This window comes from Nycticebus coucang, chromosome 19 (assembly GCF_027406575.1).
Source record: "Nycticebus coucang isolate mNycCou1 chromosome 19, mNycCou1.pri, whole genome shotgun sequence".
NCBI lineage: Eukaryota > Metazoa > Chordata > Mammalia > Primates > Lorisidae > Nycticebus > Nycticebus coucang.
In genome coordinates this window covers 63,292,056-63,308,071 of record NC_069798.1, presented here as the reverse complement: position 1 = coordinate 63,308,071, position 16,016 = coordinate 63,292,056, and the positions used below count along the sequence as shown (strand labels likewise).

The window sequence follows — 16,016 nt, the reverse complement described above, 5'->3', positions numbered from 1 at the left end:
AGTGGCCTCAATCAATCATGGGGTGTATAATGAACTCTCCATTATCATCCCTAATTCACAGGTTTGGTTGAATATTTTAATAAAGTTAAAGGACAGACCTAACCAGCTAATGGTGGGATACAGAATTTTCCCAACTTGGAGTACACATCTCAGGCTAGTGGTCTGAGATATTAACTTAGCAATTCTCCAACTGAGTACTTTTCACAAATACTTTACGAACATGGAGCCATCATTACCTGGAAATGGTGGGAGCTGTTCTAAAATTCAAGTTCACCTATGCCATCTAATGACAGTCTTGCAAACAGGTCTTTGTAAGGATAGCAGCCTTCATGTCTGCTATGTTAACTTTTAGATACAGGGGTAAAATGGAATAGAAGTGTGAGGGCTTAGATGTGTATTTGTGTTTCAGCTGAATCCTACTTTAATTCTTTTTGTTGGATTACTTATTCCTGTTACTTTATCTTTGGTCAGGTAATTAGCTTTTCTTCTAAAGATGTTTAGTGAGTGGGTAGGCTTTAGAGGTCCCTCAAGAAAAATTTTACATACAAATTTATTGAAAGACTTAGTTTCATGCTCCCGTATTTATCAGTTTATTGTCCCTACCTGTACCATCCACTTGTAAAATGGATACAACATTAAAAGATTTGTTTTTCTTTTTTGTTTCTTTAGATTTAAAGAGATTCGAAAAGATGACATTTGGCTTGTAGATGTGAGTATGTAAATCTTATATGCTAATTATCCACCTTCCCATTTTAAGTACCATTTTCTGTTCTTCTTTTAAAGATGGCAGTATACAGTTAGGCTTATATATATGCTCAGTTTGTTTTCTCAAATATTATTGTATTTGGGTTTTCATGTCCAAATGAATCTTAGAGCTTTAAGGTTCCAGGCAAGGGAACTTATTTTTGATGAAGCTCTAAGGGTAGGGGTGTTAAGAAGGGATGCTGGGGGCGGCGCCTGTGGCTCAGTCGGTAGGGCGCCGGCCCCATATACCGAGGGTGGCGGGTTCAGGCCCACCCCGGCCAAACTGCAACCAAAAAATAGCCGGGCGTTGTGGCGGGCGTCTGTAGTTCCAGTTACTTGGGAGGCTGAGGCAAGAGAATCGCTTAAACCCAGGAGTTGGAGGTTGCTGTGAGCTGTGTGAGGCCACGGCACTCTACCAAGGGCCATAAAGTGAAACTCTGTCTCTACAAAAAAAAAGAAGGGATGCTGGAACCCTATGTTATAATGAGATTACCACTTTAGGTAAATTATAGTATGATTTCATTCCAGAATTCACTCTTTTCTTCATATTTTCTAAGAGATTGAGTATATTAATAATACTTAGTAGTCAAAATTATATTTTTATCTTAATAGGGAACAAAATTTAATTTTCATCTCCCTTTCCTCACTGTCAAGTTTGGAATATATTTAAGCCTTACCATAGTTGAGATGGTAAAAAAGTAGAGTAGCAGCAAAAGAGATGAAATGAGAGTGATAGTCAATGATCATTGAAGCTAAAGGACAGGGCATGATGGTACATTGTTTAATTCTTTGTCCAGGTGTGCATATTTGAACCTTTCAATAGTATACAGTTAAAATATCTTATTTCATGAAAGTAGAACAAGCAGTTTGTTATACCACTTAACAAGAGGAACTGGTCACCCCCACCATGTGGTGATTCTGAGGAATGAAGGATGGTGACTTTGAGTTTAATCAGCCTAACTTGTCCCCGTCCCAAACCAGTCATTCTATTGATTTCCTGTGTCTTGCCGGTGCTTATGATAAAAGTCAATAAAGCCACCCACTGTCTTGGAATTCTTATCCTAGAAATAGATTGATATTTTTCTTATACTAGAAATAGATTGATATTCTTATACTAGATATAGATTGATATTTATCATTAACATCTGGGGTTACGCATGTCATAAGGCATACGTGTGTTTATGTGGTGGTTTCATTTTATATGGAACATCAATATAGTCACTTGAAAGCAAAGATGTTTTTATTGCAAAATGCATATCTGTTTTAAATAGGTGTCAATAGTCATTTAAAATGAACTTAAAATTGTATCAGTTTCGAGTTACAGGAGTTAACTTATCTAGGTTTATGTGTCTTTTATCTTTTGTTATGTAACTACTTTAAAAATTAAATTTAAACTTTTTGTCTAAAACAGATTTTTAGCAGAACATTTAGTCAAAGATTCTTTAAATACTAAGATTGATATTCACAGTAGCACAAAATTTTAATTTTTTTTTAACAAGTTTTATGCACCATGGTGTGGCCATTGTAAAAAACTGGAGCCGATTTGGAATGAAGTTGGTCTTGAGATGAAGAACATTGGTTCTCCAGTTAAAGTTGGAAAGATGGATGCTACTTCCTATTCTAGTAAGCCTTTCCTTAGTTTATTGTTTTACTGTTCTCATAGCAAAAATGTTTTAATTATCTACAGCAGTATTCAATGTGGGAGGAAGACATTTATGTTTTACTCATATAAAATCAAAATTATCTTAATAATTTAAGACTGTATACATTATGAGGTAATGAATTAGCCATTGAATAGTGAATGTGCAGTATTCTTTCTCCTAATATAGATGATTAAGTCATTTTTCCTACTTGGAATCTACTTGATATAATCAGTTTGCAAATGGCAGGTACGGATAGTAGAGTGTTAAACTACTGATATTGCTGTGTGAGTTAAGAAGAAAATTTTTAATCTGAGTAGCCTGAGATGGCAGGGAGAGGATTAAGTAGGCACTTGAGGGATGAGTTGACTTAGAATAAATACAGTGAGGATCAGGAGAGCATTCACATTAGAAAGAATATTAGAACAAAATCATGAAGTCGAAAGTGAGCTTCGTGAGCGTATACCAGAGAATAGAATGAAGCTGAGGTGGGCAAACTATACAAACTATGGCCCAGAGGCTAAATCTGTCTAATTACTTATTTTTGTGAATAGAATTATATTGTAACATAGCCACACTCACTTGTTTACTGTTGTCTGTGTCTGTCTACAGCAGAATTAAGCAGTTGTGACAGAGACTCAAGCCCCAGAAAGCCTAAAATACTATCTGACACTTTTCACCAATACCCTTTCACCAGAGGATTTGGGAAACGAATAAACTAAGTTTAGAGAAGGATGAGGTATCACAGAATTTGGAAAGAGCACGGCTTTCCGAAAGGAGACCTGGATTCAGATCCTGGCTCTGCTTTTGCTGAACACCTACCTCCAAGCTCTGGTTTCCATATTGGGGATATTTAATTGTAATGCTTCTTCTATTGGTTGTTTTGAGGTTTGAATGATGCATTCATCAAATCCTTTGTATTTGATAAATGTAGGCTCCCCTTTCCTTTAGTTGATGAGGAACATGGAAACGTGCTGAATGTTTTTTTGAGGAAGTGAGCCTTATACTTTGGATGGTACTTTGAAGCAAGACAAACCTATATTTTAATCTCCACTTTGTTATGCCCTGATTTTGTGGCTTTGGGGAAGTACTTAACCTTTCTTAATTTCCGCTTCTGTGTCTGTAAGGGAAAGTGATAATCTTCAGGGGTGTGAAGATTGTATAAGTATTTTATATTTCAAATTCCTAGCACAACTGCTGCACATACATGGTGCTAAAGGATAATGTCAGATTACCTTAAGAGCCTCCCAGATGAGGGTGTTTTAGATTTTATCTGTTGTCAGTAGGGAGGCAATGCATATTTTGGGAAGGCAAATGAATTGATAAAAAAAGGTTTGGCCACTGACTTGTAGGGTGAAAAAGAACAGGTTAGAGATAGGAAGATCATGTAAGTTGACTTTTAATATAAATCCTTGGGTAGGATTCTGGGATCCCAGGGTTGGCAGGTAGCAGTAAAGTGAAGTAGATGGAAACAGTAATTCTTCAGACATTTTCAAGGGTAAAATCACAGATTTAATAGATTGGCTTTGCATTATTAAATAAAGATAGTGACATAAGATTTTTAGCTATGTGGAAAAGAGTAAGCTTAATTTTATATTCAAGTTGTCAGTTATTTTGATTTTGTGGTCTTTTGCTTTACTGATGTTTGTGAATAGGGAATCTAGAGAGTAAGTACGTAAGATGTTAGAGCTGGAATGATTGAGTCACACAAATGAACTGTTGATATTTTAAAAGCAGAGGAGATAAATGGCAGGAAATTGTTAGAGAGAGGAAGGCTAATGTGCTTGAGTTAGTGTTTCTTGAAGTCAGCTTTTAACAGTGTTTTAAGAAGTTACAGCTCTCGACTGTTGCTTGTGAAAGCGCGTCTATATCTGCAGGTGTATGTCGATTAGACTTGCATGCACACCTTCAGTCACAGGTGCATTTGTTGATTCACTCAGTATTCGTGTTTGTGAGCCCGTATGCTAGTCTTCAGAGATCACAGAAAAACCCAGACAAATGTGTGTCCTGGAAACGCTTGTAGCTTAATAGAGGAAGAAAAGTGAAAATATCTATAAGTACAATGAAGTATTAAAGGTGGCTGCTTCTTGTACTTTATTCATTTGATGAGGTTCTTAGAATCTTATATAAAGGAGTGTGGGTATAAAGAAAAATAGTGAGAAAAATGTTTACAAATCAGAAAGATTTTAATGGTAAACTGGTCATGTGATGCTGTAATTATAACATTTTACATCAAGTCAGAAATTTTTATAGTATCTAGTTCATTGATTTATTATTCAGTATTTATTAAGTGCTCGTATGTATGACTATTCATTAAGTGACACTATGATTAGGGAAAAATAACTGAGATTTTTTTTTTTCCCGAATAGCTTAAGGAAGAAATTGTTTTTGTGTGTACATGTGCTTTTTTTTAGGATATAAAAGTCTAAGTTTATATTAGAGAAAGGAAAGAGTGGGGGGAAGAGATGAGAACAAGAGAGAGAGGGGAAGATGGGGCTGGAAGAAATTGTTTTAAATGCTATAAAAGGCTTATTCTTATATGGCTGTAGGCTTCATATTTAGTTTGCAACTTTTTTAGTATTTTATGATGAGACCTTTTAAATTTCATTTTTCATAAGTTAGTGGTTTAGTTTTTGCCTCTGATGCTATGATTGTTGATAAATTTTATTTCCTGTTCACTTAGTATTATATAATGCATTATGTTGAATTCATAGGAGCAAACACCTCTATAGGGGTTGCAGTCTAGGAAACATACGTGTATCTCAAGCAAACAATTCAGCCTTGGGGAAAAGGAAAAGAGGACCTGAAATATATGCTAATGACCACCTTCCACCAGGCATTGTGATAGGTGCTTTAGTATACTCTAAGTCTAAAGCCTGTTATTTACTCCTTGGACATAGAATACTAAACCTCCACACCTGGTCTCATACCTTATATCGCAACCTGCATGCAAATCCTTGGGGCTATTTGAATTGTCCAAACACAGTTTATTAAAAAAATCATCCCTTTGTAAAAGAAATAGTTGCGTCAGCATTCATTCATTTAGCAGATGGGGAAGATGGACACATCACAGAGCAAACATGTAAAAATTTCTGCTTTCATGAAACTTATATTCTTGTCAGGAGAGACAAACTGTACCAGTAAACATAAGCAAATAGTCTAGTGTTTAAGATTGATTGTCAGTGATGGATGGATTATCCACTTAAATATAGCATCGTGGAGATATTTTATATGCTGTAGAGAAAAAGTTGATAAGAAGTTGATAAGTATTCAAAGTATTACAGATAGATTTTTGGCTTATAATTCTCAAATTTTCCTTAAATTCTTTAAGGCAGCTCAAATATAGCCTTTTTAGTAGAACTTGGAATCAAAAAGGTGAAGAAACTGAATTTTTTTCAAGGCACCTGTCAATATTGTTCGATGTCTACTTATAAGATGACAGATCGCCTATTTTATAGATAACACTTGGATCCACACAGACTGCTGTTTAGGCCGTCAGCGTGTTAGTATTTGCCGCTTGTAGTCTGTAGACTGTCTTGTGTTCCGATGACCTGGATGCTCACTGGTGATGCAATTTCTGAAGACTTCCGTCAGCCCTACCAAATGAAAATCTTGGAGAATGGGTCATAAGAGAGTTTATATTTTTAATTTTTATTTTTAATTTCACGTTAGGTGATTCTGCTGCATACTTAGGTTGGAGAACTACAAAGTAAAAAAAAAATTTTTTTTTGAAGGACAGGTAGTTACAAGATTTTGGTTCAGGATTGGGTAGGATTATTCAAAGTGATGCAGTCTATAACATTTCTAAGAGTCTTTGATGGTAGCTTACATCTAAGTTATGAAATTGCAGTAATTAGAAGAAGCAAATGTCATCAGACTCAGTCCAATAAATTTCTATGTATAGTTTTTGACTATACATAGAGAAATATGAACTATTATGATTCATCCTGCTTCGTGTTCGGAATTACACTCAAAATTTTTGATGGCATAATTTTAACTAATACCATTATCAAATAATATGAAAAGAGTTATATAATATCCATTGTAAATTTAGATGTGTGTTTTAGGCTTTTTTGTACATACCCCTTCAAATATGGGTACTAAAAATGTTTCTAATGCACAAGTTAAAATACAACATAATGCTGTCTATAATAGTGGATACTGATTTTTATTATGGGAACCATTGAACTTCTGTTCACTCTCCAACTTAGTGTAATATCATTTTAGGGTAAAGATGATATTTTCCCAATTTGATGTATAAATTTTTAGTGACATTTTGTTACTAACATTCTTATCCTGAGTTGTTCACAGATTATAGTTACAAATTAATTTTACTTCTCTAAATTACATAGTATTTTTTGTAAAAGACTATATTTCTGGGTTTCCAACCTTATACTATTGAAATTTGGGGTTGGATAATTCTATAGGTTTTGTTTTTTGTTTTTTAGTCAGTGACTGTTTTTCAGAGTTTATCACCTTTGCACTGTTGGGCTACTAATTGGTCTTCTGGTGTGGGGGAGGGTTCCTGTGCATGGCTGGAGGTGTAGGTGCTTCCCTGGCCTTCCTTGTTAGACACATAATGATAGTCACTAAATGTGAAGAAAAATAATACTTCTGAGATGGAAAGAAGTTCAGAGATTAACTCTTGAATTCTTTTCCCACAACCATATTCTAGATCAAGTAACAAAGTAACTTAGATAAAATGGCCTTGAATAATTTCACATACCAAAGTTAGAAACAGAATTAGGGCTGGAGTCCAAGATCACCATGATTCACACCCCTACCTCTCTCTACAATTAAGTTACTATCATTTCAGGGAGAAAGCAGAAATGAGAGCTCTTTTTTCTTGTTTAATCATGTTTTATAAATATTTGAAATTATAAAACTTGAGGAAAGTTACTCATGTTGTGGATTCTTCAATTTGTGAAGGAATTGACCTCAGATTTCTATATAAACCATTCCCTAATATGAAAAAATAAATAATGAAAACTTTAAAGTCCAACTGAGTTTGTCTCAGCCCTGTTACCTGATCATTGTTTGCTCTTAAACAAGGTACCAAGTCTTCCTAAATTTTAGTTTCTTTATGTGAGTAGTGCCATTTTTTTCTTCCCACAAAATAGTGGTGTACTTGAGGAAGATGAAAGTCAGTTATAAAATATTCTACAAATTGCCAAATTGGTTTTTATTAATATTATAGTATCTGCATATGGATGTTTCAGTAGATGATTACTTAACAGTGAAATTAGAATCCAGAGGGTTCTAATATTTAAGAATCTTGTATGTGTCAGACTTGTTTATATTTATTTCCATACATTTTCTCACTTTAAAATCCCAACCTATAACCCTGTGAGTAGTGTTTCTCAGAAGATTAGAATTAAAGAAGACATTTATCCAGAGTTGGATAGATAATAAATGAAAAGGGAATCCTAACCCATGTCATTGTATTTTTTGTTTGTTTGTTTGTTCTTTACTGCCATTCCCCTTTAGGAAATGCTAAGGCTGAAATTTTAGGATTCAGTGTGAAGTAAAATGCTATCAGAAATGAAGGTAACTGGTCAAGGAGCCAAGGGGCTGTAGGTTGGGTGATACTATCCCCATCTTCTAAATATGAAAACTAAGGTCAAGGAAGTCAAGTGATAAGGCTGAACATGGAACTGAATATGGGATTATTCTCTCTGAAGCCTATTGTGAGAGCTACGTTATCAAGCTACAAAATATCACCAGTATATTTTCTCATTGATTGCATACTTTATTTATTTGATTTTTGTGTTAATACATTTTAAAATAAATTAGATAAAGGGATTACTATGGGGCTCTATTACTATGGGGCTCCCCCAGTGAATCATATTAGTCTGTATCTTTTGGCAGGTTTTTTTTTTTTTTTGGCCGGGGCTGGGTTTGAACCTACCATCTCCGGTATATGGGGCCGGCGCCCTACTCCTTTGAGCCACAGGTGCTTTTTAATGCATTTTAATCGAAGGTAATGAGGGCTTGCATTTACCTGTCTCCTTACTTTTGGAAGGAGATCAGGCTTTACTGACATAATCTCCCCAAAATCTTTTGTGTGTTTTTGCTTGTAACAAGGCAAGCTGCATAACTGCAGTCACCATTTGTACTTGATGGAATTAAGTCCTAAATTAGAGACTGGCACAAATGATGTAAGGTTAAAGGAGGGACTGAGGTAAAATCTACTTGAAAGGATTTTTGCCTAAGTTTTTAAAGCAATGATCTAAATCACGGTGTGCTTCTATGTGACTTCTCTGGGCAATTAGAAGATTTTTTTGTACTTATAATTAAGGCAAATGTTTAAAATGGTTACATAAACCATTTTACATAACTATTCAGAGAAAAGACCTATATCTTTAGAATTTGTGTTCTTGTTATTTCTGCCGTTTGTACCCCCTCGGATCAAAATGAGTGTTGGTCACTGGCCACTGTCTAGGCTCTTCCAGTCACCTTGCTCCATACGCTCCATAAGGAAAGTACAGGGATTTTGGATAATTATTGTGTCAGAAATTCACTGTTGTTATTCTTGTGAATTGGTGAGAGGTGATAAGAATCCAAAGATTACTGAGGGTTATTAAAATGATTGTTAAAAAAGAATCCAGATAAAAGAGCTTGATTGTAAACAACTGTGATAAAAAAATATTCTGGAAATTACAAAAATTATAAAGGGATTGATCTTGCAATACAGTGTACTTTGCATATACTAGTGTAGTTTTGTAAATATATCATGTAAAGTCTATTAACTAAGAATATTTTATTTCTTCTTTCCTGTCCTAGTTGCTCTGAAGTATAAAGAAGTATGTTTTTAATTTGCTATGTGATTTCCATAGTCTTTAAAGGCCTAACTAACTCTCTATTAATGTTCACTTGATTTTGTTATTTCTTCTTTTTCCTCAAAAGGTGCCATTGTATCAAGTATTTCTCATTTCAATTAATATGAAGATTTCAGAATAATCTTCTAGAGATTGGAATTATTCTAGGTTATCAAAAAAGTAGAAACTTTTTTTAGAGGAATAAATGAAGCCTGAAAGAAATATTTGTTCTGGAAATGAAGTCAAATGAGGATTACTTTTTTTTTTTTTTTAAATCATAATAGCTTTTAAAATAAGTACTTTATAGATAAATTTTTAGTTGTTCTTTCGGCATTTATTTATTTTGTCATAGAGTTTTATGCAGACCATAGGTTGGATTACTAAGTAATGTTTTATATGAGAATGTCATGTTTTTTTTTTTCTTTCTCCATATAAGTTTGTATTTTTTCTTAAGACTTAAAAACAACATATGGGTTTGTATAAATATACTTTTTAAGTAAAAGGCACATTTGTTACCTAGTTTCTCTTTTTTAAAAAAAATTTAGAATTATTTATTCTTTTTCTTATCAAGGCATTGCTTCAGAGTTTGGAGTTCGAGGTTATCCAACAATTAAGCTGTAAGTTGAGTGTTGTATGTTTATATGTGTATTTTTATTAGTTCACTCTACTTACATTTTATTACATTGATTTCCAATAACTTCCTTGGATGATTGAAGATTTGGGTTCAGCCATTCTTTGTAGGTGAAGTGTATCAGAGGAGAGTGTCTGCGTCCTTCTGGCTTTCTTCATGTTTGAGGAACTGTGTTATTTATGGCTAATTCAGTAAACAGGTTTGAGCACTTAGTGTGTGACAGGCACTGTGCAGGACAAGGTATACAGTCATAAATTATGAAAGGTCTTTACACTCAAGAGCACATGTGTGGGTTCAGCTTTATTATCAAAAACCCTGTCTCAACAAATTGAACTTTAATGAAATTAAAATAGACTTATTTCATTAGAGATAAAAAGAGAAGCAGAGTTGATGGATGTAAATCCAAATCCGTTAGTGTTATGCAGGTCGAACGCAGTGCACAGGAGGAAGAATGACATAGTAATTCTAAAGGATTTGTTCTATGATCATGACTTCATTGAATCTTCCATGATTTTCATTAACGTTATTTTGATAACGTGGGGACCTGAGGGCTTGTTTTGAAAGTTATTTTTATAATAAAGTGAAATGATTTTCGATATTTAAAAATCTTAAGTGTCAAGTTATGAAGAATTTAAAGTTGTATCCAGGTTTAGCGTTGGCCTTTCTTCTTTCCTCACATTTTGAAAGTTTGCTAAGCCTCTTTTACTTTTTGTATTAAGTTTTCTTTTCTTCCTGTTTAATTATAGGTATAAGATAGTGCTTCCCAATTTTTCTTTTTTAAAATTTCAGTTAATTAAACATCAAATAATTGATTGGTAGGCTTTTAGAGAATTACCTAATTTTCTGATAGAGTTGTTTTAGGCATTGTTTTACCTTACAATGTTGAAGCATCTGTGAAATATCTGTGATACTGTATTGCATAAAATTAGTTTCACCTCTTCCAAAATATTCTTAATTCATTATCATTATATTTACCTTTTGACTGGGAAAATAGTGAAAATTACAGTGCTTTACTTTTCCAAGCTCTTGACTCTGAATGTATGGAATATTCGCTTTTCAGAAAGCCTAGACAAAATGTGCAAGTCAAATACAGAGAGAAATGTTTTTACGTAACTTTAATATAATACAGCCTTTTTGTTTACATTTTTGAGTTGCTGGTCTTCTGAAAACAAATGCCTATTACATTTTATGAGTATGCTACTTCTAAAACTCTTCTACATTTACTATCTTATATATTGTACTTGTGTGCAACAATAGAGTGATGAACATTAAATATAAAGCAGTTAAAATAAATCAAGTTTTTGTGTTTTGTTTTTTTTTTTAAGATTAAAAGGGGACTTGGCATATAATTATAGAGGACCACGTACTAAAGATGATATTATTGAGTTTGCTCACAGAGTATCTGGGTAAGTTCTTAGTAGGAAAGGCCTTACCTATATGATATTAATATTTGAAAATCAAATATATTTTCCTAGGCTGTATTGAACATGCATATATTATAAACTTAACCTGAATAAAAATTTATTCATTTGTGAGAATAATTAAGGTTTACATTGCACATCCAAAAAAATGCTTGAAAAAACATAGAAAATAATCTGTATTATATTACTTCACATTTAAATTCAGTTTGTGTTTAAAATATTTTCCCCAATGTATTTTTAATATATTTTCAAAATTTTGATTACTTATAGCAGTTTTGTAAATTTTAATTTTCATTTTATGCTGATTTTGCTTTTGGGCTGGCTGTTTCTGAGATTTAAGAGAAGCCATAGAAAATGGTTGTTTTGAATGGACCCAGCCTGGGATACTGGAAGCTAACCTGCTTTCCCTTGTCTCTCATGTGCATCTTCACACGGACTGGGAAATATTATTGCACTTTGTACTTAGAGTGTGACACTTACAACCTAAAGATCTATCGGACTTACACATCTTTGAGGTTTTACTGATAAAAAATCAAATTCTTCTCTGTTTCCTATTATTTTGAATGTGGTGATTTTTTTTTTATTTGACCTTGCTCTGAGATATAAAGAAAATCTCTACTTACAATTTAATATGATCGTGTGAAACTTCTTGAAGAAAAAATTCATCGAGGCACATTAATCCACATTGGCTTTAAAGTATAGGCACTTAAGAGTTTAGCAGTATATATTATATTGATAGCTTTATGTAACTTTAAGGTAAATTAAAGTGGGATTGATTTGTTGGGTGGCATGATACTATCTCAAATTATTGGAGGAAATACAAAGAATTAGATATCATAATATATTCAAATTTGTAATACTAATATAATTTTCAGTGGATTTCCTATTGATTGCATGTTTTATTTATTTTCTGGATAAATGAATTCTGAGAAGACTTTATATGAGTGCTAGCAGGAGGTGCATTATTCCCCCAGGATTTCTATTAGTCTTTATGTTTAGGTGATTTTTAATGACTTCTGTTTTAAGCTTAAAAAGAGATTCTTCTGATGTAATTAGAGGTGACTCTATTGCAATTGGAATTTCAAGAGTCAGTTCTGGAGTTGCATCACTTCAAGTTACTTAAGTATTAAAATAAAGACTAGTGAGAGTGAGTGATGCAATGCACCTAAAGAATTGTGCCTTGGGAAAATGTCGGCCATTGCAAAATGTGCTGTGTTCTTTTTGCAAATTTGGTGGAGTGAAAATTCTGTAATGTGCACCATATTTAAAAGAAGACTGTTTTTTAGTTTTTTAATGATATTTTGTAAGTGGTATGTTTTATAATAAACTTTGATGTTTAAATCATATCTTAGTCTCATATTTTTGGCTTTGAAAAATGTTTGAATAATAAAACTCTTTGTATAGTTTTGTTTTTCTCTTTATGGGGGATCATATTCCATTTTATTTTTTCTGAAAATACTTAATATACTTTTGATACTTTGGCGTTTTAACCTTCATGGGTACTTGAAAACTAGATGACATCTAAATTGACACAGTAAAATATTAATGTGCTTAATATAGTACTGTGTTCTCCTGGGATGGTACTTCATACTGTGTTTTGGTGAATGATCTTTTGAAAGAGAAAACATAATTCCCTCATGAATTGTTTTGTTTTTAGCCAAGGACTCTTAAGTGGATGTTAGTCCCTTTTTTGCCTATCAAAATATTGGCAATGATGCTATTCTCTGAAGGGATGTATTTAAAATGTATTTTGAACCTGATAGATTAAATTGTGGGTACTACATTAATTTTTAATATGTAAGTATAATGGTAGTCATGGGCTCTAATATTTTAGACTTCTATGGATTTTGAGATATAATTAAAATGCAGTTAATATTTTATTAAACCTTTATAACTTAAGACATACCTATAGTATAAATAGGTGTAAATTATGTACCATTATTTGTTCATAATGTAAATTTATTTTGTGTTTATTTTGAAACAGAGCTCTAATTCGGCCACTTCCAAGTCAGCAAATGTTTGAACATGTGCAGAAGAGACATCGTGTGTTTTTCGTTTATGTAGGTGGAGAATCACCTTTGAAAGTATGAAATCATTTAATTTTTTTATCCACACATGTATTATATATTAATTTTCAATCTGGCCAAGACTTCACCAAAAACTCAACTTATTCCACTCTTACTGGAAATACTTTATTTCAATCTCAGCATTTTTTTTATAATAAGAACACTTCTTGTGTACTGTCTATAGTGTTTGCCTTTATAACACAGAAGTGAATAACAGTTTGGGTAGATGTTGCCAACTTACTTCTCCTTTTTTTTTTTTTTGTAGAGACAAAGTCTCAATTTACTGCCCTCAGTAGGGTGCTGTGGCGTCACCCGGCTCACAGCAACCTCCAGCTCTTGGGCTTACGTGATTCTCTTGCCTCAGTCTCCCGAGCAGCTGGGACTACAGGCGCCCACCACAACGCCCAGCTATTTTTTTGTTGCAGTTTGGCTGGGGCTGGGTTTGAACCCACCACCCTGGTATATGGGGCTGGTGACCTACTCACTGAGCCACAGGCACCGCCTCCTCCTATTATTAACCTGGTTATTTAAATTTTGTATTGCTTTTTCAATATTTAGAGTCCAAACTGGTGTGATGGTGAACTTTTTAATGACAAAAGACCATTGTGTTCAGTTTATTTTTGTTTGTGTGTGTCTGTCTGTGCATGTACACTTCTTATAATCATCACTACATTATTTAGCATTGTTATCTAATTTGTGATTAAATTAATAAATGTGAAATTGAGCTCATGTTACATTTAGTGAACTTTACTTGGAGGAAGATACAAGCACTTACAATGCTCTTTTGCCTTAAAATCAGTTTGTTTCTTGTAGTATTGTCTTTTCACCTGACATGCCATACAGTAGTAAATGGTGATGATCTACTTACTGCACAAGGTAACTCAGACTATTAATGAGGAATGAATTTTGATCTTTAATTAGTATTTAAAAATGAGTTTTCTTTCTGTTTGTATCTTCACAGGAGAAATACATAGATGCTGCTTCAGAACTGATTGTATATACATACTTCTTCTCGGCCCCAGAAGAAGTAGTTCCTGAGGTAATACGCAACATTGGATTTCAGTGACACAATTTCATTTTTTAAATTATTACTTGATTTTACTGTCAGATTTATTTATGGTGATTTGTGTAGAAAGAGTAAACCGATTAATCTGTTATTGGTATTAGATTGCTTATTACTGATAAGCAACTAGCAGATTCATAGCATTTAGAGGTTATGATTATTACATTAGTGCTTTTTTTCTCTTTAAAATGATAGCAATGACAAGTGTTTCCTGAAACCTTAAGTTGTTTTATACGTGGTGGATTAATGTGCGTATGTGTGTTGAGTATGAGTCCTTGGTAAATAAATATATAAACAGGCTATAAGTGCTATGAAATAAAGAAGTAAAGAGGCTGTATGACAGTTGGAGCATGTGAAGGTGGGATGGATGCTCTGATTGAATGATCAAGAAATGTCTGAAAAGAAAATATTTGAATTGAATTTGAACTTACGTGATGTGAAGGAGCCATCCAAAATCTGTAGATTGAGTATAAGACAGTCAGAGAACAGATACTGTAAATACCCAAATGAGAATATGGCTGGCATAATGTGGGGGCAGAAGAGGAGGCCAGTGTGACTGTAGTGCAGAGGGCTAGGAGGTTGTCAGAGGCCAGAGCCAGCCTTGTAAGTCATGGCAGTGCATGCAGAGAGGTTAAAGTTGTTAAGAATATGGGTTCCCGGGTTCCCGTTCATGATAAGGGCTAAGTACCAATTACAGGTTTTCAATGATGAAAGTCATTTAAACTTACTATTTTTTGCAGTATGTGAAACTGAAAGAGATGCCTGCTGTGCTTGTTTTCAAAGATGAAACTTACTTTGTTTATGATGGTGAGTTCCAAAGTTTTGACTCATATAAAAATCTTAAAATGTTGTTTCTTTTATAGGACTTAGGTGTAATGAGGAACTTTGTACAGTTCCTCTTTTAAATGATTGATTTTTTTTTGTTACCCTTTAAATGTAATTTTTCCATCTGTTGTTTTTCATTCTGAGTTTTATCTGCAGCAAATCATTTTGTCAAAACTATTTGCCTTTTGAGAAGTATAAACCCTATATAGCTTGTATGCATTACTTTAAAATATTCAGAATTAATTACTCTAAAAGTATCTAACATTCCAGAAACACAAGATGAAGAAATAAAACATGGTGACTACTGTTGAAGCCGCTGTGAATTGCTCCCTAGTTGCCTTTCTCCCTCCCTGTCAGAAGTAACCATTTACCTGCTTTTTTTTTTTTATTGTTGGGGATTCATTGAGGGTACAGTAAGCCAGGTTACACTGATTGCAATCATTCTTTATTGATGCAAATACTTGGTCTATTTTGAAAATATTTGCTATCAAACATACATCATTGTAAAAAGAGTAGTGAATAAAACCCAACATGTTCATCATGTAGGTTAAACAACTACCAAGATCTGGGCGGCGCCTGTGGCTCAGTCGGTAGGGCGCTGGCCCCATATACCGAGGGTTACAGGTTCAAACCCGGCCCCGGCCAAACTGCAACAAAATAGCCGGGCGTTGTGGCGGGCGCCTGTAGTCCCAGCTACTCGGGAGGCTGAGGCAAGAGAATCACTTAAGCCCAGGAGTTGGAGGTTGCTGTGAGCTGTGTGAGGCCACGGCACTCTACCGACGGCCATAAAGTGAGACTCTGTCTCTAC

General features: G+C 33.9%; 1 protein-coding gene across 3 annotated transcripts in view; it reads left to right on the top strand.

Moving 5' to 3' along the window:
- Positions 1 to 16,016, top strand: part of TMX3 (thioredoxin related transmembrane protein 3) — a 35,980-nt gene that overhangs the window by 2,943 nt on the left and 17,021 nt on the right. For 2 of the 3 annotated variants that reach the window (XR_008375981.1, XM_053571562.1), the window contains exons 3-9: positions 670 to 709; positions 2,244 to 2,367; positions 9,774 to 9,819; positions 11,159 to 11,239; positions 13,239 to 13,338; positions 14,282 to 14,359; positions 15,124 to 15,190. Coding sequence is in view for 2 of the 3 variants with exons in the window: in XM_053571562.1 (XP_053427537.1) it covers positions 670 to 709; positions 2,244 to 2,367; positions 9,774 to 9,819; positions 11,159 to 11,239; positions 13,239 to 13,338; positions 14,282 to 14,359; positions 15,124 to 15,190 (536 nt within the window). In the remaining variant the exon portion in view is untranslated. Of the gene's footprint in view, positions 1 to 669; positions 710 to 2,243; positions 2,368 to 9,773; positions 9,820 to 11,158; positions 11,240 to 13,238; positions 13,339 to 14,281; positions 14,360 to 15,123; positions 15,191 to 16,016 lie in introns of those variants that run through there. The other variant, XM_053571563.1, reaches the window with a different exon arrangement.